The sequence below is a fragment of the Dreissena polymorpha genome, chromosome 4 (genome assembly GCF_020536995.1).
Source record: "Dreissena polymorpha isolate Duluth1 chromosome 4, UMN_Dpol_1.0, whole genome shotgun sequence".
NCBI lineage: Eukaryota > Metazoa > Mollusca > Bivalvia > Myida > Dreissenidae > Dreissena > Dreissena polymorpha.
The window spans coordinates 129521510-129541825 of record NC_068358.1 but is presented as its reverse complement, the minus strand read 5'-3'; the positions used below and the strand labels follow the sequence as shown (position 1 = coordinate 129541825).

Below are 20316 nucleotides of genomic sequence, written 5' to 3'. Positions count from 1 at the left end.
TGGCCGAGTACACCACTTACAATGTGAGCACTGATGGCCGAGTACACCACTTACAATGTGAGCACTGATGGCCGAGTACACCACTTACAATGTGAGCACTGATGACCGAGTACACCACTTACAATGTGAGCACTGATGGCCGAGTACACCACTTACAATGTGAGCACTGATGACCGAGTACACCGCTTACAATGTGAGCACTGATGACCGAGTACACCACTTACAATGTGAGCACTAATGACCGAGTACACCACTTACAATGTGAGCACTGATGACCGAGTACACCACTTACAATGTGAGCACTGATGACCGAGTACACCACTTACAATGTGAGCACTGATGGCCGAGTACACCACTTACAATGTGAGCACTGATGACCGAGTACACCACTTACAATGTGAGCACTGATGGCCGAGTACACCACTTACAATGTGAGCACTGATGACCGAGTACACCACTTACAATGTGAGCACTGATGACCGAGTACATCACTTACAATGTGAGCACTGATGGCCGAGTACACCACTTACAATGTGAGCACTGATGACCGAGTACACCACTTACAATGTGAGCACTGATGGCCGAGTGGTTTAAGTGCTTGTTGTTTACTCAAAGAACCAATGGTTCGAGCCCTACTTAACCCATTAATGTCTAGTGGACTCTCCCATCCTTCTAAATTGGATCAATTTATTTTCAAAATTAGGGATGTCTAGTATATTTATTTCTATATTTAGAACAATTCTTACAGAAATTCCTTTAAGCAAACAGCGTAGACCTAGATGAGACGCCGTATGATGCGGCGTCACATCTGGGTTTACGCTGTTTGCAATGTCCTTTTTTCAGGACGCTAGGCATGAATGGGTTAAATTACTTTTTGTTTCTTTAATTGTATTCTTGTTTTTTTTAAAGGTCTTGTCCCTGAGGCCTAGTGAGCCCATCCCGGGTTAGGTGTGTTTTGGGTCCCGATTTGTCCCTAGGACGGCATATCGTCGGTTTCGGCCGCATTGAAACAAGATGATGGGCTGTTTCCAGCCGACCCTTCCATCTTAGGTGCATGTGGGCGAAGATTGTATCTTCTTAGTTCAGGCAGCCAATGGCGATTGATTATTTCGCGGCGTTTTTCGCTCATTTTAAGTGGTGCAGTGCGCTGGCTACGGTCGTGCAATACGACTTTGCTTGAATTGTTTGAGTTCGCACGAAGAACTCGTGACATTTCTGGTTGTGTTTATTTTGTGAGTATATTGCTAGCATGGACACGCTGTGTGTTTGTAAACAAACGTTTTTTTGTTTCACATCTACCTTTCATGATGAAATCTCATTTTAAGAAGGCATCGGCGGCAACGGTTATCGTGGATAATTTTTGCTGGGTAAACAATGCTTACGTAGCTGTGATGTTCTTGGCGTAAACTTTAATACCGTGGACATAGTTGCTTTCGTGCGTTTACAATCTCGCGTTGATAGTCTCTTTGCATATGAAAGTGTGTCCAGCGGAGATTTCTAACATTTGAGTGGATTTTCTCAGTGGCACGGAAGTCTAAACAATATATAATGATCAGTGCCGTACCGGAATCTAATAGATAGATAAGAGCCCTCTGGGATGTTTCCACCGTTAACGTCATTAAGTTACAATTAGTTTCTCATGCACTTAAGATGTCAGCAGTTATTTGCAAACTTTTGTCGGTAACATGTTGTTGCTACATTAGCGTTTTACGGCTTAATTACTGAAGATATTGGATCGTGAGGGTTTACATAAAGCAATCATGCCCGCCGACTTTAATTACAAGAGTGAAGTACATATAAATCTCTAAATCACATGAACATGATTGAGCTATAGGGTTACACTCTGTTCTAACATAACTGCAACTAGATATTTTTAGAGTTATGATTAATAAGCTCCTTAATATTATGAATTAAGTTGTTATATTGAAAACAGTGACCGTTACGTGCTGTCAGTTTGGATACCAGGAGGATGATTTGAAACTTTTTGAAAAGGATTAAAATAAAATATAATATACCAAATGTGAAACATGTCTATATAAAATCTCTGGAACACTAGATGTATCCAGTTTAACCCCATGATCACGATTGTATAACGATGGTTGGGTTTCAATGTTACATATGACATATTTGGACACGTGCTTTCAGATATGCTCAAAATGTCGTTATATTCATGTATATACGTGGCATTGTCACACTTCGAAGCTTCTCCTTCAAATGTATCGAAGTCTAAGGGTATCATTTCAAGATTATAATACCTACGAAGATCGTCATTTAAACAAATATCAACACGTCAGACAAATACAAAGTAAGTTTTCTTGATATATGAAACGAATCGCTTGTCTCAAAATTGGAACACAAATACAAAATGATGATATAACATACTAAATTATCGGATAACACAATTTTTGTATCTGCTTACAAAGTGATACAAAGTTGACACCTACTTTATCTCAATTGTTTATGGACGCTTATTGTTGATACAATAAGATAGCGGACTTGAAATAATGCGATAACCGCTAATTCAGAACAAACAAATATAAGTATTATAAATACTGTTATATAAATAATTACAAACCTACTTGGGGTAGCTGAAGCAAACTCTTATCAAAATGTTAACCCATTTATGCCTAGTTGACTCTCCCATCCTTCTAAATTGGATCAATTTTTTTCCAAAATTAGGGATGTCAAGTATATTTATTTCTATATTAAGAATATTTCATAAAAAAAATCCTTTTAAGCAAACAGCGCAGACCCAGATGAGACGCCGCATTATGGAATGATTACATCTGTGTAAATGGGCAATAAAATAGTTCCAAAGAGGTGCATTAAAACTCACAAGTTTTTGCACGATTTATCGTTCATTTAAAAGTCATATTTCATTTAAAAGTCATATTTCTTAATTAAATGCATGCGATCTTAAATATCCACTCAAATATACATTGCATGCGTTTGTTCGGTTTTAGCTATTTGGTAGACAAAATGGCGTGTTGAGCCTTATGCAGAGTTGTATGTGAGAGCAAGGAACGACAACTCTGCGTGGAGATTGGTAGTATACAGTGACACTCCGATGTGCGAACTATGAGCTATTTGACCATGTGATCTCATTGTTTTCATATTTGCGGTTATCGTTGAACCGATTATATGTATCAGTTAACAAGCATTCATGTGATTGGTGTCATTTTGAGCATATAAATGAACGGTCGTCAAACTTTTCATTTATAACGTATCCATTTAAAGCTTCATCGAAGGTAGATAGAAACTAATATAAAATTATATTAACACAATGAAAGTTACCGCACTTATTGTCGTATGTTGTTCTCTGGGAGCCAATGCATGGAGTTTTTGGAGAAGCCCCTGGGTAAAGCCGCGTGAAGGTATGGTTCACTGAAGATTATACATTAGGTCTAACATTTTATTATATGTTAAGATATTTTGATTTAACATTCAATTAACTTTTTCGATTATTGTTTCTTTGTTGAAGAATGTTGTATGTGATGGTTTTATTCATTTTGGACTATGGTTTGATTCTGGCTTGTCGAAAAACAGATGTTCTTGGTCTATTTTTGTTTGAAGTATTATTTAAACAATATTGGAGCCTATGGTAAGATGCGATGCCGCTATAAAAAGTTATGTTTTACACTTTAACAAAAAATAAACATAATTTAAAATGTAAGCAAAACAGCTCCCCTTATAATGTTTATGGATGTCCATTATTCCTTTATTTATTCATAACATAAGAACATATCTTGAGTGACAGCAATGTGCTTCGACTTTCACATTTTAATCCCCCTCTCATGTTCCACTAGATTTGTTCCTCTTCAAAATGTGTGTAAATCGTTTGAAATATAATATATAGTAAATACTAATGTTCAATTGCAAATGACAAAGAGTGATGTAAAACCTCATTTACGGTATTTTCTAGAATAATTAACCCATTTATGCCTAGCGTCTAGAAAAAAGGCCATGGAAAACAGCACGATGCGGCGTCTGATCGGGGTCTGCGCTGTTTGCTTAAAGGAATTTCTGTAAGAAACATTCTAAATATAGAAATAAATATACTAGTCATTCCAAATTTTGGAAATAAATTGAGACAATTAAGAAGGATGGGAGAGTCAACTAGGCATACATAGGTTAGATAATTATATTTATAATATCACCAGCATGTTTTATATTGTACCTTTTTCCTTTTGAGCCGCAACATGCACTTTCGTTCATAGGTCTTTCCCAACATTTGATTTGATTTGTATACTGTTGTAGGGGTGACTGATGAATGCCTTCAGATGGCAGCACGTGGGGACTGCGGGTTCTATCAGTGTCTCGAAAGGAGATTTCAGTGTGGGAGCGAGGGCTATGCACTCAAGATTGGCTACCATCTCTGTAACAAGAGTGACGAGATACACAGTCGCTTCACAGCTCAAGCAAGTATCATGCCATTGATGAATGTTACTGTTTTTTTTTTTTAATTTACAGTTCTATTTCAAGTTAAATATATGAGTCGCGTTCTGAGAAAACTTGGCATAATGCATGTGCGTAAAGTGTTGTCCCAGATTAGCCTGTGCAGTCCGCACAGGCTAATCGGGACGACACTTTCCGCCTTAATTGTTTTTTTTTGCTAAGAAGAGACTTCATTTCAACGGAAAATTTCATAAAAGCGGAAAGTGTCGTCCCTGATTAGCCTGTGCGGATTGCACAGGCTAATCTGGGACGACGCTTTTCGCACATGCATTAAGCCCAGTTTTCTCAGAACGCCACTCATATTTGCTTCTGATGAATTGCATGTGTGTTCATGTCTTTTTAACATAATACGCATGCAACTTGTAATGGACATGAAATGAACATAGTCACATTGTTGAAATTTAAGTACGACAGTCATAACAATTTAAGTCTAGCAGTAGGAAACTGCAGGCGTGCTCAAGTTATTAATGGCGTGTCGCACATGTGCGGGCATGGTTATTTAATGATGGTTTACATAGAATTTAATAAAAATGCATAATGCAGATATGTTCGTGTTAAATTTTTCTACATCATTTGAGAGTTTCGACAGAAAAAAGCATATGGTGACATAATTATAAAATTTAGCCTAAACAAATGAGTGCATACATTCAACATTTATTTCGTTAAATTTTAGTTTCTAATTACAAACGAAAGATTCATTATGAATGACATTTTATGTCAGTATTCGCTTGCATGTGAATACATGTTATAAACTATGGATCACCTAATTTGTTAGGAATAATTAAAATAAAGTTAAAATCCTACCAAATTTTAATCAACTTCAAATGTCGTATAAAACTTAAGGAGGGTTTAAGGGAATACATAACCCTATGAAATTAAGCTTAACCGGACTGTAAATTTGGAATTTTTATGAACTTATATCTGATGTTAGTTATCTTATTTCAACAAAAAATAGCAACTCAATGATTATTTTAAACTACGCATTTACCAAAAATGTGTACTAAATCAGAAAATGTATCTTACACGTCGCATTTTAGGGTCAACGATACATGGAAGGTTCTAAAGTATGCATCACAAATGCCTTACTCCCAGTTTACAAACAAAATTCAATAAGATGTGATGACGTCATGAGCGAAGGAGCCAGGGCAATGCGCACGTGCAGTTATGAGGAGTTCGCGGGAATGGACGCGTGCACCTTTATTCGAGGCAATATGGACGCCTACAACGATATGCTGGGAACAGACGAAATTTCTAGACTTATGAGCATGGGTAGCCCCAGGTACGTTTGTGACAGCGGCACGAATATAAGGAAAGATATACTAATTAGCATACGAATAAAAAAATTAAAAGATCTTATATAATATCAAGTTCTTTTAAGCATTTTGTATCCAGTTTTAAACATCTTTCGGACACTTCATATTTGTTTTGCAGAATGATTGATCTCATATGAACATATTTAATGACATTCACCATATTATAATGTTGACAGTCACGATGTTTATCGTACTGCAACAGTTTTATTCACTTGCTTGAAATTGTTAACTGTTTTACAGACTTTTGGCCAGAATCTTCATAGACGGAGCACGTTGTGGTGCCACGATTGCTACGGAAAGGTTTCAGTCCGTCGCCGGAAGCTTAAACGATTTTATGGGTGGAGTCAGAGATAGCATTACATCATGGTGGTCATAAACTTTTTTTTTCTAGAAGGAAAATCTGATGTTTTTTTACAATGCTTAATGATGTGTAATATCCACTACTGAAAAAAACCCAACGGAAAACAAAAAGTTCATTTAGTTATTGTGTTTGTTGAATTCGTTATTTAGTTTTTGAAAGTGCAATAATATTTTCTTGTCGGAGTTTCACTGGTTAATCCGATTTTTTTAAGTTTGGATATTGATGGCTCCATTTAAAAAAGTATATTTATAATAATGTATTATGCGTAATCTATGCAAAGAAAATTGCTCAGCAGCTTTATAAAACAACATACGTACAATTTGAAGATGTATTGTCTATTTAAAGGGGCCTTTTCACAGATATTTGCATGATTTGAAGTTTGTCATTAAATGCTTTATATTGATTATTGTAAACATTGGAAATGAAAAGCTCCAGTAACAAATCGAGAATAAAATAAAAAAAGAAAAAAGTAACCATCAACTTGGCTCGAACCAGTGACCCCTGGAGTCCTGGAGTAAAAGTATGTGCCATTTAGACCATTCGGCCATCCGCGCTCACGCAATGTAGAATGTATTTTATACTTTATGTAAGTGTCACGTAATTACACATTGTTCCTTGATAATACACAGTAACAACCAAAGTTCATTTCTGTTTTCATCGAGATTTATTTCTGTTAAATAATTTCTAACACAACGCTTCTAATGTTCATGAAGTACAATTTTACAGCGCGGCGGCCTATTGGCCGCCACGTCAAGAAAGCGTGACTATTTATTTCTGTTAAATAATTTCTAACACAACGCTTCTAATGTTCATGAAGTACAATTTACAGCGCGGCGGCCTATTGGCCGCCACGTCAAGAAAACGTGACTGCTCTACTCGATTGTCAAACTAGGACTTATCCGTTAAAATTACTCCGCTTTTATACCAATTTCGTTACGTACTCGCCTAATTCGTGACCCACGCCTGTCATCAAGTAATGGGCGTCAAACGTGTGCATACCGGACTTTTACGCCTCTGTACTCGCGGGTCTCCATTCAATTTGACATCTACAAGTTGTATTCACACCTGGAAACGCATCGGACTGTCGCTTCTTCCCGCTTAATGTACCTACTAATTGTTTATATGCATTTTGCGAGTCACGATTCTTATATTTTTCTGTTCGTTACATATAACTGAAATATACCTATCGGAATGTCGCTTCTTCCCGTTTAATGTACCTACTAATTGTTTATATGCATTTTGCGAGTCACGATTCTTATATTTTTCTGTTCGTTACATATTACTGAAATATACCTATTATCTTTTCATAAAATAAACTAATAATAATAAAATAATATACCCATTATAACCCGTTACATTACACAGCTTCCCCTTTATTTTATTTTTTTTAAATATTTTATGATATTAAAAAAATCTTTTAAAATTTGTACTATTAAATTACTAATTTAATGAAGAAAAAAAATAGATTCATATAAACACACACAAATGATGGAGAATATGCGGATAACAATAAGATTTCCTTGACAAGCGTCTCTGCTGAAATAAATAACATTAGTAATTGTTATACAATTTAAATGTCAATCAAAATGTTGTGTAGAACATCATATGTTGATCGTTGGCCATCTGTACATCTGGTGTCGTCCATGTTGTCTTGAAGTTGGAGCTCGCGACGAATACGATGTTTCATTGAAGTCATTGCCGCCGTCATGAAGATAAGCCGATTGTGGACTAGCCCATGGCGATTGGCATTCGTTTGTTGATTCAGATCTGCTTTCCGATGTTGATATTGCGTCGTCGATTGTCGTTCCTGTTTTAATCATCGTCGATGTTGTGGTTTGCGTTGTTGTTTGTACTTTTAATGTTGGTTCCTTCGTCTTCATTTCTCTTGGGACATTAAGATCTTCTATTGGCCATAATGCTCACGAGGTATTAACTATAGCAGTGTTCTCCTTGATGTCTTATGCCTCGGGAGTATCATTCCAAATGCGTTATCTACGCACGTCAAACAGTTGAACGGCTGCATCTACTCTATAGTGTTTAACGTCACAAGTATTGTGTCCAGTGTTGCGTCACTTGTTGTCCTTCGAAATCTTCTGGCGTTGGTCTTCTTTTAGCGATAGAACCAGGTTTTCATTTTGAGAGTAAACGCCGTGATGTTCCATCCTAATTATGTTGTTTGTTTCTTCTATTCGTTGTGGAAGGCGTTGTCTCGCGAAGTCGCTCTTCTTCGGCGTTGTCTTCAAATCTCGATCTTTCATATGCTTTGTGGTGATACAAGTATCAGTTGTTCAAAATCATGGCAAACATTTATAAATATCCCCTTAGTTATTGTTAAATATCGTCATGACAACTTACTGTGATATCTTATTCAAAAAAATAAATTCTTTACAACGAAAAATATAAGTCAATTCCTCAAAACATACTTCGGATAAGTACATGACAGTTTGACATCTGACAAGCCATTTACTTAACATGACTTGTGTACCGCCTTAGGCATCATATGATTACTATTTCGACTATTTGGTATTTTGTCATTTTTCGCACGTGCAGCCAGTAAATTTTTGACAGGCGCGCGCCACTTTATTGCCCTAGAGTAATGGGTAATGATAGACGTAACTGTTCATATCATGATTTCATAAACCTCATCTTTACTAGTAAAGTTTTGCCGTTGGGCATTGATTTATTGACATGTTTGACCTGTGCACTTGTAAAGATGCGCAACTATGACAAGGCAGACTTTTATATATATGCATTCATAATATAAGAACACGTATCGGTATACTTCAAAATTCAGGTCTTTGTTCCTAATCGAACTACTCAAATAATTCTTATGCGACATCGCATCTTCTGTCCATAGCGTAATTTGCTTCGATGGCACAGGGATAAATTCTCTTACTCATGAGGACGCTAAGGTTATCAGAACCTCGGGCTCGGTATGTCCGAACGCTGATCAGTCAGCCGTGCTCATAAAATATAATTGTAACCCTTAAACAATTATATTAGAAATTTAATGCATACATATCGTTATATTTTAACTGCGCTATACGCGTCAGGTCGCATTAAATTCTTACTTAAAATTACTCAAGACCTTCAATATTACCGATATCCTACATATATTTGCAATCACCCGTTACATTACATAAGCAATTTTCGAAGTTTCACAAAATATAACGACAACAGCAGAACTTTCCATATTATTCAATCGTTTCGCGTTGCAACGCTTTATAATTTTCAGGTTTTTAAATCGTCACCAGATGCATGTATTTGCTTTTTTAGAACATGGTAAATGTTCAGTATTACTGTTTCATCACAAATATCATAACTAAAACGAAATTTTGCGAATCTGAAACAACTTTTTGTAATGTTGTCAATTTACCAAAACGTGCAAAGGCCCCTTTAAACTGTGATTAAAATATAAAACTATTTACGAATCACTAGGACCAAAATGATCCGCTCAAACGACCTTTTTCAATTGCGTTCGAATAGTATATTATTAATTGCAGTTTGGTTTAATGAAAAAAACACCCATAAAGAATATTTACACGTTATTTTTCACCTTTTAAATAATCATTTTTCAAGTAAATTATTTTCACCGTTTAAAAATTAAACAACTTGCTGGGCGATTGTGCGCTAACATACTTAATAAATACGTCTCTAAAACGAGCAGTAAAAAATCTAATGATCTTCGGAATGATATCAAAGTTACACGGTTGGCATAATACTGAAGACTATAACAGTAATATGTAAGAAACTTGTCTAAAAAACATGGCAATATTTGTTATCAGACAGTGAGTCATGGCACAGCATCCCATTGGTAATAAAAAGACGTGCGCATTAAAAAAAACAGACCATTATTTTCAACCGCAAAGCCTTACTATAAAACGTGTTTATGTGTTATATCATGTTTTTAATGCAGTGCATACTTTCCAATAACCTAAAGAGACCAATATATCAAAACTTTAGACATCGTAATGAAAGAAATATCATTTGAACAAAGCCAGGAATGCAAGAGTACTAAGATAAATCCACGACCATTTACATGTGCACACATCTCGAAGAGTATTGCAATATATCCATGAACACAGTGATAGCGTTAACGGAGTCGAATTACTAGTGGCTAGATACAGGGAACATCTAAATGGCTATCAAAAAGTAAAGTTTTTTAAAAAAATGAGTACAATTTAATGAAACAAGAAGTGTTGACATAATGCAAACCATCCTTTATCAATAGGAAAATCATAAATATGCATCATGTGAGCATGGTATTTCGCGAGCAAGTAAATGGCCGGATGTTAATGTTATTTCTGATTGGCTATGCATTTATTTACGCTCTTGTTTTAGTTTACGCTATCTTTAAATCATTGCTATTTACGAGACTGATCGACATTTCCTTGGAAGCTAAGGTCAAATTAATCTTTTTATTTCATGTTTTGTTTGTTACTATGAATTATACTGTAACGATCGCTTCATTTTCATTTAAGCAGAAAGGAACAATGCGTTGTTGTTGTTGTTAAGTGTTGTTGTTGTTATACTTGCGACTTCGATACATACGCAAAATATTACATGCACGCTGTACGCTGGAGCTTACGTTCTGAGTTTTGTTTATCCTTATTCAAATTATTAAAAAACAATCAAATTATATGCACCATAACTTGCAGATTTATAAGAAATACTGTAATTTTACCCGTCTCTAGCCGCCAAAAATTGCAAGGTAAGTGTTCACCGTCACAAAGTGTAATTACAGCCCTTAACAAGCTTGTCAGTCTTCTGCAAGAAACAAAACAATTATTTATTCGTGAAAACTATTTTAAGAAACGTTTCTCGTAGATAAATTGAAAAAGTATGCATATCAAAATAACAAACGAAGAGGTTCTCTTTGTTTAAAACACAAAACTGAGTATGCAAAAAGTTAGCAAATAATATTAGTCATACATTAATTGCATTTAGTGGGATAATGGCATACATACGAAACAAGTTTTGGAACTACGATAATTTGACCAAAATCGTGTTCCCATCCACGTGTTAAGGGGATTGTTTACAGTTTTTTCATTTTTTTCAAATGCCGTTATATATGATTGCTTACAAATCTTAATGTTTGTAGTCGTCTCAACTCATTTTAAAGTAAGACAACAAGTTGAAAAAATAACGTTGTCGGCATTCGACCCTATGTCTTCAGAATACGAAAGCGGATTCGCTACCACTGCGCTACGCCAAAAATCATGCACTGTTGTGAAACAATACCTACTATAAACGTTATCTTGCTTTTGCCCATAACAAAATTGTTTAAGGAACGAAATTTATTATATTTTCTTAGAACGCTGTTGAACTTAAAAAGGTCTTAGCAAATATGCTAAAATGGTCTTAGAAGAAAATCTTCAAACAAGTTTCTAAGTGAACAATTGTAAGAATTATTTTCTTTATCTATTTCGTCTGCCAACATCACACATCCGGGTATTTTTACCCCTTGATAAACACGAACCCGACTACAGGACGTGTTTCTGATTTGCTGTAATAAAGTCTATTGGCGAAAGCTCAATACTAAAAAGAGACGAATACTAGTTTGATTCATCCACGATTAATTGCTTTACTATCATATTTGCCATGTGGTATTCTCTCTTGGATTTTGAGTTACCGTAATTTAAATTTTACTTTAAAATGTGGCAGTACGGTCTCGTAACAATAATTAATGCTGTAATTTAAAATTCTGCACTCCAGTACTAATCTCAAACCAATGTTTTAAGTACATGTGTATATACAATTTTCAGAACAGTGGGAGGATTGTGTGGGAGGCTTGATTACCAAATACACTGTACATCTATTTAAAGTTTAGTTGGATGAAGAATGTGAATATGAATTTATTTAACTTGCTTTTGAAACTGACAGTTTCTAACACATATTCCAAACATTTCTTAATTCTGCGTTCCAGCGGACCTTCGATCAATTTAGGGATTTATTGATCAACGAATTGATAACATTTTGATTTCGTTATTTGATGCATGCCATAATTAAAGGTGAAACTTCAAATTTGATTTACATTTTTTTTAAATATGAATTTCATCTATTAATACTAACTTATAAAATAAACCAACCGTTCTAAGATACCCAAAAGTACTCTCTTCTGAATATTTAAGGTTCGCTACTGCCATTTTTATTTTTCATATGCAGTTTAAATTAGGGGTTATAAAACGGTTACGCTGAGTCAGTTACATTTATATGAGCATTTGTTTTGCCGTACATCAAAATCGTGATAGTCTCTCAACTGATAGTTGAGACCATTTTGATAAAAACAGTGCTACAACTACATTTAAGAGACGAAATCTGAACAGTTCAGTATTCTTCAGTTCTAGTTCATGAATTGTGCAGATCGCAGAACGTTCTATTGCAATGAAAAATGAAAATATTCAAACATTACACATATGTAATGTTGTCATCTGTCTAAGCTTAACCACAAATGACATTTTAATACCGATGCATTAGGTTTGAGAATTCAATATTAACGACGATATTCACAAAAGGATTTGGTTTAAACAGCCGTTGTTTGACTGAAGATATCCAACAAAAGAATGAGTGGGGATTTTGATCAGAGGGAATTAAACAAGGAATGCATTAACCTGTCTTGTTGAATTGCCACCCATCATGACGACAAAGAGGTCGAACTAAATTCGAATCTTACATTTCTTGTTACATATTTTTGTAACTGTTCTGTATCATATTTTTCTTTGATAAACACAGGCCCGGAACGTTTTTTTTTGCGTTGTTTAATACTAGTTTTAAAATAGTTGTTTTGTCCCATACAAGTCAGCGTGTATCATGCAAATATGTTGAATAAAGCACATTCTTTCATACCTAATGATAAAATATGATATTTCTGCAGTTAAATAACAGCAGTAAAAATAAACAAATTGTTATTTTGACCGGTGAAAATAACAAAATTTCGGAACCACTTTTTCTATTTTTGGATTATTATATCATGATTTACTTCAAGATTTATATATATTTGTTTATGATCACGAGTGAATTAAAAACGATATTCCATCGAATCCAACATATTTTCGTTCTATTTTATTATTTTTCACTGTTTTTTTTTTACATTGTAAAAGTGTTTAACCGGGGAATTTCGCTGTTATAGTGACGTCATTTTGTTCTTTGAAATGTATTGAGGCACACCACTGGAGAAAGGTTAACTTTTCAGCGAAAAGGAAACAGCTTAATGATTATCTTGAATAAGGGGAGAAAAAGAAACAGAAAATGTGTTTATATCAGTGTAAGATCGTTTGTTATTTCACTCGTGGTCATAGAAAAAAATATTTTCTATGATCACTCGTGAAATAACAAACGATCTTACACTGACATGAACAAATATTCTCTATTTATTTCAAAGCAAAGCGTTTATTCGGTGAAGTTTAGAGTATATGTTGACAACCAATGAGGACCATTACTTCCTTATATGTGTCGTCTGCCGTCTAGAAATGCGTATCAGATGATTTTGGTTTTTGAATGGACGAAATAAGACCTACTTGTTTGAGCTTTTCATCTTCTTTAATGAAAAGTAATGCACCCATCGAGACATATGTATCTGTCACTATTGATTTAATTTGACGCTCTTGTTTCGAATTGGATTTTCTATAATTGGATGTCTTATCAACGCTCACACAATATCGTTATTTTTTTCTTAATTATATATATCCCATTTGTGACCCTTTTTATACCAAGGTACAACCCTATTGTTGTTTTTCGCACATCATCATTATTGAGGATTTTTATGCAAATGCCGATCAATATTGTTATATATATATAATGGTTTTTCCCATTACAATAGCATTATAAAAACATACTATTGTTGTTCATCTACTTTAACAGAAACTTTAAGCAAAAACATTAAAGAACGAATATACTTATGTTATCGCAATTTAAGCAACCGCTATTCCAATTCTGATAACTAATGTTATTAATATGCAAGTATGTAATTGCTTTGAGTTGGAACAATTGGAAATAAACTATACGAAGATACAGCCCACATGCATGGTTTACGTTGATATGGTGTCACGAAATACTTTATTCCCCATTTAGATGTCTGTAGCGCTATCGAAATCTAAAACAATGTGTGGGCCCATAGACAATTAGGAAATCACATTTACTGTTGCATGATATCTTTCTGGAAAAACAAATAAATTGCTGCCTGTACATGTCGTTTTATTGTAAGAAGTAATGGTTAATTCAAATTGACATGGAAATCAAATTTGAGACAATATTACAAATTTTCTTAATGATTCGTATACAAAACAATTTTTACGAAATTTTTTTTTTCGTTTTAGTGAAGTGTCATTTTTTCAGACGATTTAGAAAATACTGGTGTAACACGGTTATGAAGTTTGTAGTTAATAATTATGTTTCGATTTTCTCAGAATTTTAATTACATGCTTGAGGTAAGAATTTACCGGATGATGAGTAAGTAGTGTATGAATATGTGATAAAAATGAGGTATTAAATACAAACGAAAGACAATGTTATTGACGATGACATTCCTAAGATAATTAAGTAGTTTTTCATTTAATTGAGCACATGTTATTGTTAAATATTAATCTCATACCAACTGCAACCAATGCTATGCACATGACATAATAATTCTTATAACACGGGAGTACTGCTCTAATTGCTATGTATTGCTAAGGCTACACAATTTATAGAAATGCAACAGTAACCATTTTAGCTCACGATAAGCCCGATGTTATTGCTCGGAATATACATTTATCTGACATAGTTGATAGAAGAAAAACACTCTGACATACGGCTTTAATGTGATGTGAAACATATCAACACAACACAGAAGCTGTCGTGTACTATATAAGGCCCGCTCTTTGAAATCCGAACTTAATGCATGTGCGTAAAATGTCGCCCTAGATTAGCTCGTGGATCCGAACTTGCTTATTAGGGACGACACTTTACGCTTGTATGAAACTTTTTATTAATCAGATTTCTCTGCTAAATAAAAACCAAGTTTTGGCGAAAAGGGTCGTCCCATATTAGCCTTTGCGTACCGCAAATGTTTATTAAGGATACCACTTTACGCTAGTGCGTTTAGCCTGGTTTTCCAAGAATGAGACTCATACATTGTGTATAACATCACATAATGGAAGCTATACTTTGTGTATAACATCACTTTCATGGAAGCTATACATTATGTATACCATTAAACTCATAGAAGCGATAGGTAATAAATCATAGTCACATCTAAATGGTCATGAAATCCGATGCTAAAGTATATTTGAGAAATTACAAAACATTCAGTTAATATTTGCTTTTTATTTTGCATAATACAAATGCTAATGTATATTCTAAAAACGATATATGTATCACTGTGATTTGTAAAAAATCGTAAATATTGAATTAATTAATTGAATTTATTTAGTTTCTAATTACTTCACAAGGTAATTGTAGCAGGCGTTACGCTCACACAATATATTGTCCCATCATAGTTGTTTAAAAAAAAAATTACTTGTTTTATGTTGTTGATTCAACTAATACTTAAACGTTTGTTGTTTGTTAAAATTGCAGACAAGTGTTTATTGATTAGTACACGGACACTCTTGTTCACTTCAATGGCATTTGACAGAAAGGAAGATTTTCTATGCGAACGGATGACATGAATTCATTTCCTTTTCAATAAATAATTCGTCTTTGATAGATTGCAAATACAAGTATAACCTTTAAATAAGGACACGTGTTTTTCTTATAAATGAAGATCATCACTAAAGTGACTGGGGATTTCTTTGTAAATCTATATGCAACAATCTTCTCTAAGCCCATGGCATTTTCAAAAATTTAATAACTGGTCTTTAAAGTGCATGTTATTTTTCTGCCACAATCTTCTCTAAGCCCTTGGTATTTTCAAAAATTGAATAACTGGTCTTGAAAGTGCACGATGTTATTCTGCCATTGCAAGTTAACTGGCTTGTATAGCGTTAGATATGTGGTACTTCAGATTTATAAATTAGATGTGAACTTTATAGAGTTAATTTCCAAACTCATGGAGACAGAAATGGATTTGTCTATGCGAATATTTACAATTAATGTAATTTAAATTATATATTTTATATATACAATATGCGTACTCTATGTGAATGACATCATTTTATATTCTCGTCTGAAGTGTTTTATTGTTCTATTTAACAAAAGACCGTGCATAGTTCATTTTAAAATACCGAAAACATCAAAACCTAAAATTGTATTCTACATATATCATTCACACATATCGTCTGTATAGGTACTTAAACCATTATATTAAATTGCATGTCTTTATTCCTTCACTGGTTGCAATAAAACGAAAATATCGCCTCCTTGGTGCAAAAAGTTACCAGGCGAATCTATAGTGTACGTGTCACGTAAACATGAGTTGAACTCTTTCCGTGGAGATCAAATGAAGTGGTAATGGTGTTTTAAAGCTGACTTGTTTCTTATTGCTTGTAAGACGACACATGGTTTTGAAACCAATCAGACATGTTGAAGGCAACGACGGTTGAAGAAGAGCTTCTTGAAGTTAACAAGTGTCAGTTCCAGGATGACAGCTTGTTTACATTCCATCAAGCGACACATGTGTTGAATACGTATGACGATATTGTAGATTTTTCCCATATGCGATTGCCTTTTGTGTTTATTTGTGTTTTGAACTCATCCGAATTATCATTGGACCAATGTTCAGAACATGAGAACTAAGCTATCAAAGCATGATACTAATTGATTCGCTTGTATTGATTCAGGTTTAAAGGACTGTCAAAACCGGTTTAATATTGATTAGGGGGAAATGTTGTCTTGTATGTGTCCGCAAGTTTCGCTATTATAATTGTCGGTAATACATATTCGCATACATTTTATAAAAAATACCGTTCATATATCCTTCATATCGTTCTGGTTATTCTTACAATAAAATTATAACAGGTGTATTAAATGGGTATTTAAGATACGTAATAATCATGTTTTCGTATAAACTAGTTTTTGATCTCCAATGACAGAGCATCCGCTTTGGGAAAAGACTTTCAGCTTGCATCAATAGTCGGATTTATTCATTTTGCAAGAATAAGCATTATGCCAGTTTATAAGGATACAATCTTGATACATTTCTTGTTTTAAGTGTAGGATAATAACATTTCAAGGACTTGAAAATGTAGTTATACCTTATGAATTAAACAGTGCAACTTATTTTCGTTTCCAGACATAACCAATATTTAAGATCGACATGTTGGAATTAAGCTCAATTATACAGGTTATCCATATTTTTCTTTCATTCTGCATTTAACGAGGCAAATACATTAAAAACTATCTGTAAGTGTTGTTTTATTTTAACAAGTTGAATAAACTTGTAGTCTGATTCTCAAAAGATTGTCAGACTCACAAAAGTTTAAATAAACCATGGTGTTCATGTTGGTATACCTGGCCAGGCATCAACAGCTAGTCTTCCATTTGTGTTCACATACCTTACATGGCTGTTTACATAAATAACGATTACTTAGAGAATAATATTATAAAGTTATGTCGCATCGGCGCTGTGAAAAATAAATACTCTAAATAATGGGACGTTTACATTTTATTCGCAAAGATACAACTTTGTAACGTACAACATTATGGATTTTCTCTTTAAATTGTATGCATTTTAAAGCAAGACATGGGAAACCAACGTTCAATCAATTGGTAGACAAGTACATTTTACATACCAGACCAGATCAGACCAGGCCAGTCGGTCAAATGCACAGACGGAAAGACGGATAGACGGACAGACAGACAGACCGACAGACATTTTTTATGGCAATATGTTGAATTGAATTAAGTGGGCTAATATATTTTTCCGCGATGCAGTGAAATAGTTTAGGGTCATAATTAACCAGACTAGGCAAAATGTGCAGAATTTACCTTGATGTTAGTGTAATATTTCAAGTAAGAATCAATTATCATTCTCACCTAATGGTTAGTTATTTGTGCACAATGCTAGAACTTAAATGCGAGGATACCCGCGAGGACTCCACTTAACGTGCCATGAGCTTATTATTTTACATCCGGACAATCGTCTTAGGTCTTTGTCCACCAATATTATCTTTTATAAGAAAGCTGAAAGTCACCATTTCACAAACACTGCGTTGCTTTTACAAAAATGTAAAACTATAGTTATTTATATTGTTTTAAGGTTAATATTATGAAATATCAATATAGCTTTGTAATTGTAAAATCGTGCGAAACCACAAATACAAATAATAATACATATGGTTTACTGAACGTGTTCTCATTTTAAAAAAATTATAAAATCGATTGTGAAATTAATTAATTCACCGATACTTTATTTTATTTTTAATTCCCAACCTCACAGAACATGTGAAAACAAGAGATATGTTTGTCAGAAACACAATTTAGGTAAAACTATCCATGTATATTATATTCAAAATACTTATTATTGATAAACGAAAATATATGTTAAGAAAATGTATAAGTCACGAACTTTTTTCTCTTGTTGCCTTAAAAACAGAAAAAGTTAGATCCCTATTAGCTAAATCTCGAGTCATCTTCTAATCACTTGATCCCCCCCCCCCCCAAAGACATAGCATTGTTTGAAATTTACAACGAACACAATTATTAAATAGAATCGCTTCTTGTGAGAAGCTGAATTGTTATGGAAACATTATAACATAGTATAACTCGCCTATTTTTTTTTACTTGCGTAATAAAGAGTATCAATTGTTCGTTTGAGATCCGTTTCCGTAAAAGACACACATTTATTACGAGATCGATACCGTATTTGCACTTTCTTCACACATATGGGATATATCTTAACTATAAGTATTTGATGTATATATTGAAACTGATGTGAAAAAACACAAAATCATTCCAATATATTTATCGATCTTGAACATGTAAAAATGTGAACCCTCATTGGTTCAATAATAATTAATAATGTGTCACATTTTTGAATTCCAGTATATATGATAATAATGACTTTAAATAAGCATTATCGATTATACCGTTACGTATTCGAGTGATGTGAATTATACACATTAGTGCCATATGTACAGGAGATTCAGTGTAAGAAGCGTTTCACGTTGGTTGTCAAGGAGCTGGCAGTCTCCTTCAGGCTTTTCTTTCTGTAGGAGATAGCCCCCGATATTTTACCGAGGAACATCCAGAAATAGAACTTTGGAAACAACTGAGTGGGCAATATTAATCAATATTATTCTGGTAAACTCCTGAAATGGTGTTAATACCTGAGGCGGCTCGCGACAACATACTGACAACATGGAATGGAAAAAAAACATAACTAGTTGAGGATCGATATGATTGGGAATACACTCTGCACTAGAGAAATGATAGCAATTTGAAAGCCGATATTATATTAGAGAACACTGTGAAATGGAGAAGTGATAAAAATAGAGCTCGCACTCATTATTTAAAATGAAAACACCATATAGTGGAGATATGCTATAAAAAAAACACTAAATCATACTGAAAACAATGCAAAACGTAGAATTGGTGAATGTAAAGTAGAAACTGCCGTTTTTAAACCATAAGCACGGTGAAAAAATGAATTAATCACAACTAAGTTAAAGACCGATATCATTCTGGAAATTTCTCCAAAATAAAGAAATGACAACGAATCAGTTAACAAACAATGTAATACTGGATAACACTATGAAATGAAGAAATAATAACAATTTATCAGACTCAATCTATCATGCTGGACAACCCTATGTATTAGAACACAATTGCTATACACTAATTGCGTTATGATAATGATTTTTATCACATGTCATACCCTGTTTCCCATGTAATATAACCATTACAATATATTTTTATCTTACACATGTGTAATATTTTTTAAGCGTTTTCATTGGCTAAGTTTTCGTTTATTGACCAATCGCATTTGGTTAATTTGCTGAAATGACGTTGCAACGTCAAATGACGTCACATTTCATCGTCCAGGAAATTTGTTAGCAAGCTCGCCAACTAACAAAATTCCTGAACTCGTTAAAAAATATGGTTTGATATGACAACTCGTGCCAGATCATATATATATATATATATATATATATATATATATATATATATATATATATATATATAGCTATTATATGACAACTCGTGCCAGATCCTATATATATATATATATATATATATATATATATATATATATATATATATATATATATA

At 33.9% G+C, this 20316-nt stretch overlaps 1 protein-coding gene across 1 annotated transcript; it reads left to right on the top strand.

Annotated features, from left to right (window-relative positions):
• The first annotated feature begins 3113 nt into the window (after positions 1-3113).
• On the top strand, positions 3114-6769 carry LOC127876478 (uncharacterized). Its single transcript, XM_052421789.1, has 4 exons — positions 3114-3374; positions 4258-4418; positions 5493-5734; positions 6009-6769. The coding sequence occupies exons 1-4, from the start codon at positions 3284-3286 to the stop codon at positions 6142-6144; spliced, it is 630 nt and encodes a 209-aa protein (XP_052277749.1). The 5' UTR covers positions 3114-3283; the 3' UTR covers positions 6145-6769.
• The last annotated feature ends 13547 nt before the right edge of the window (positions 6770-20316 follow it).

Coding starts and splice junctions, on each gene's coding strand:
- LOC127876478 (XM_052421789.1), top strand. CDS start 3,284: ATGAAAGTTACCGCACTTATTGTCGTATGTTGTTCTCTGGGAGCCAAT. Junction 3,375..4,257: donor CTGGGTAAAGCCGCGTGAAG/GTATGGTTCACT, acceptor ATACTGTTGTAG/GGGTGACTGATGAATGCCTT. Junction 5,735..6,008: donor ATGAGCATGGGTAGCCCCAG/GTACGTTTGTGA, acceptor ACTGTTTTACAG/ACTTTTGGCCAGAATCTTCA.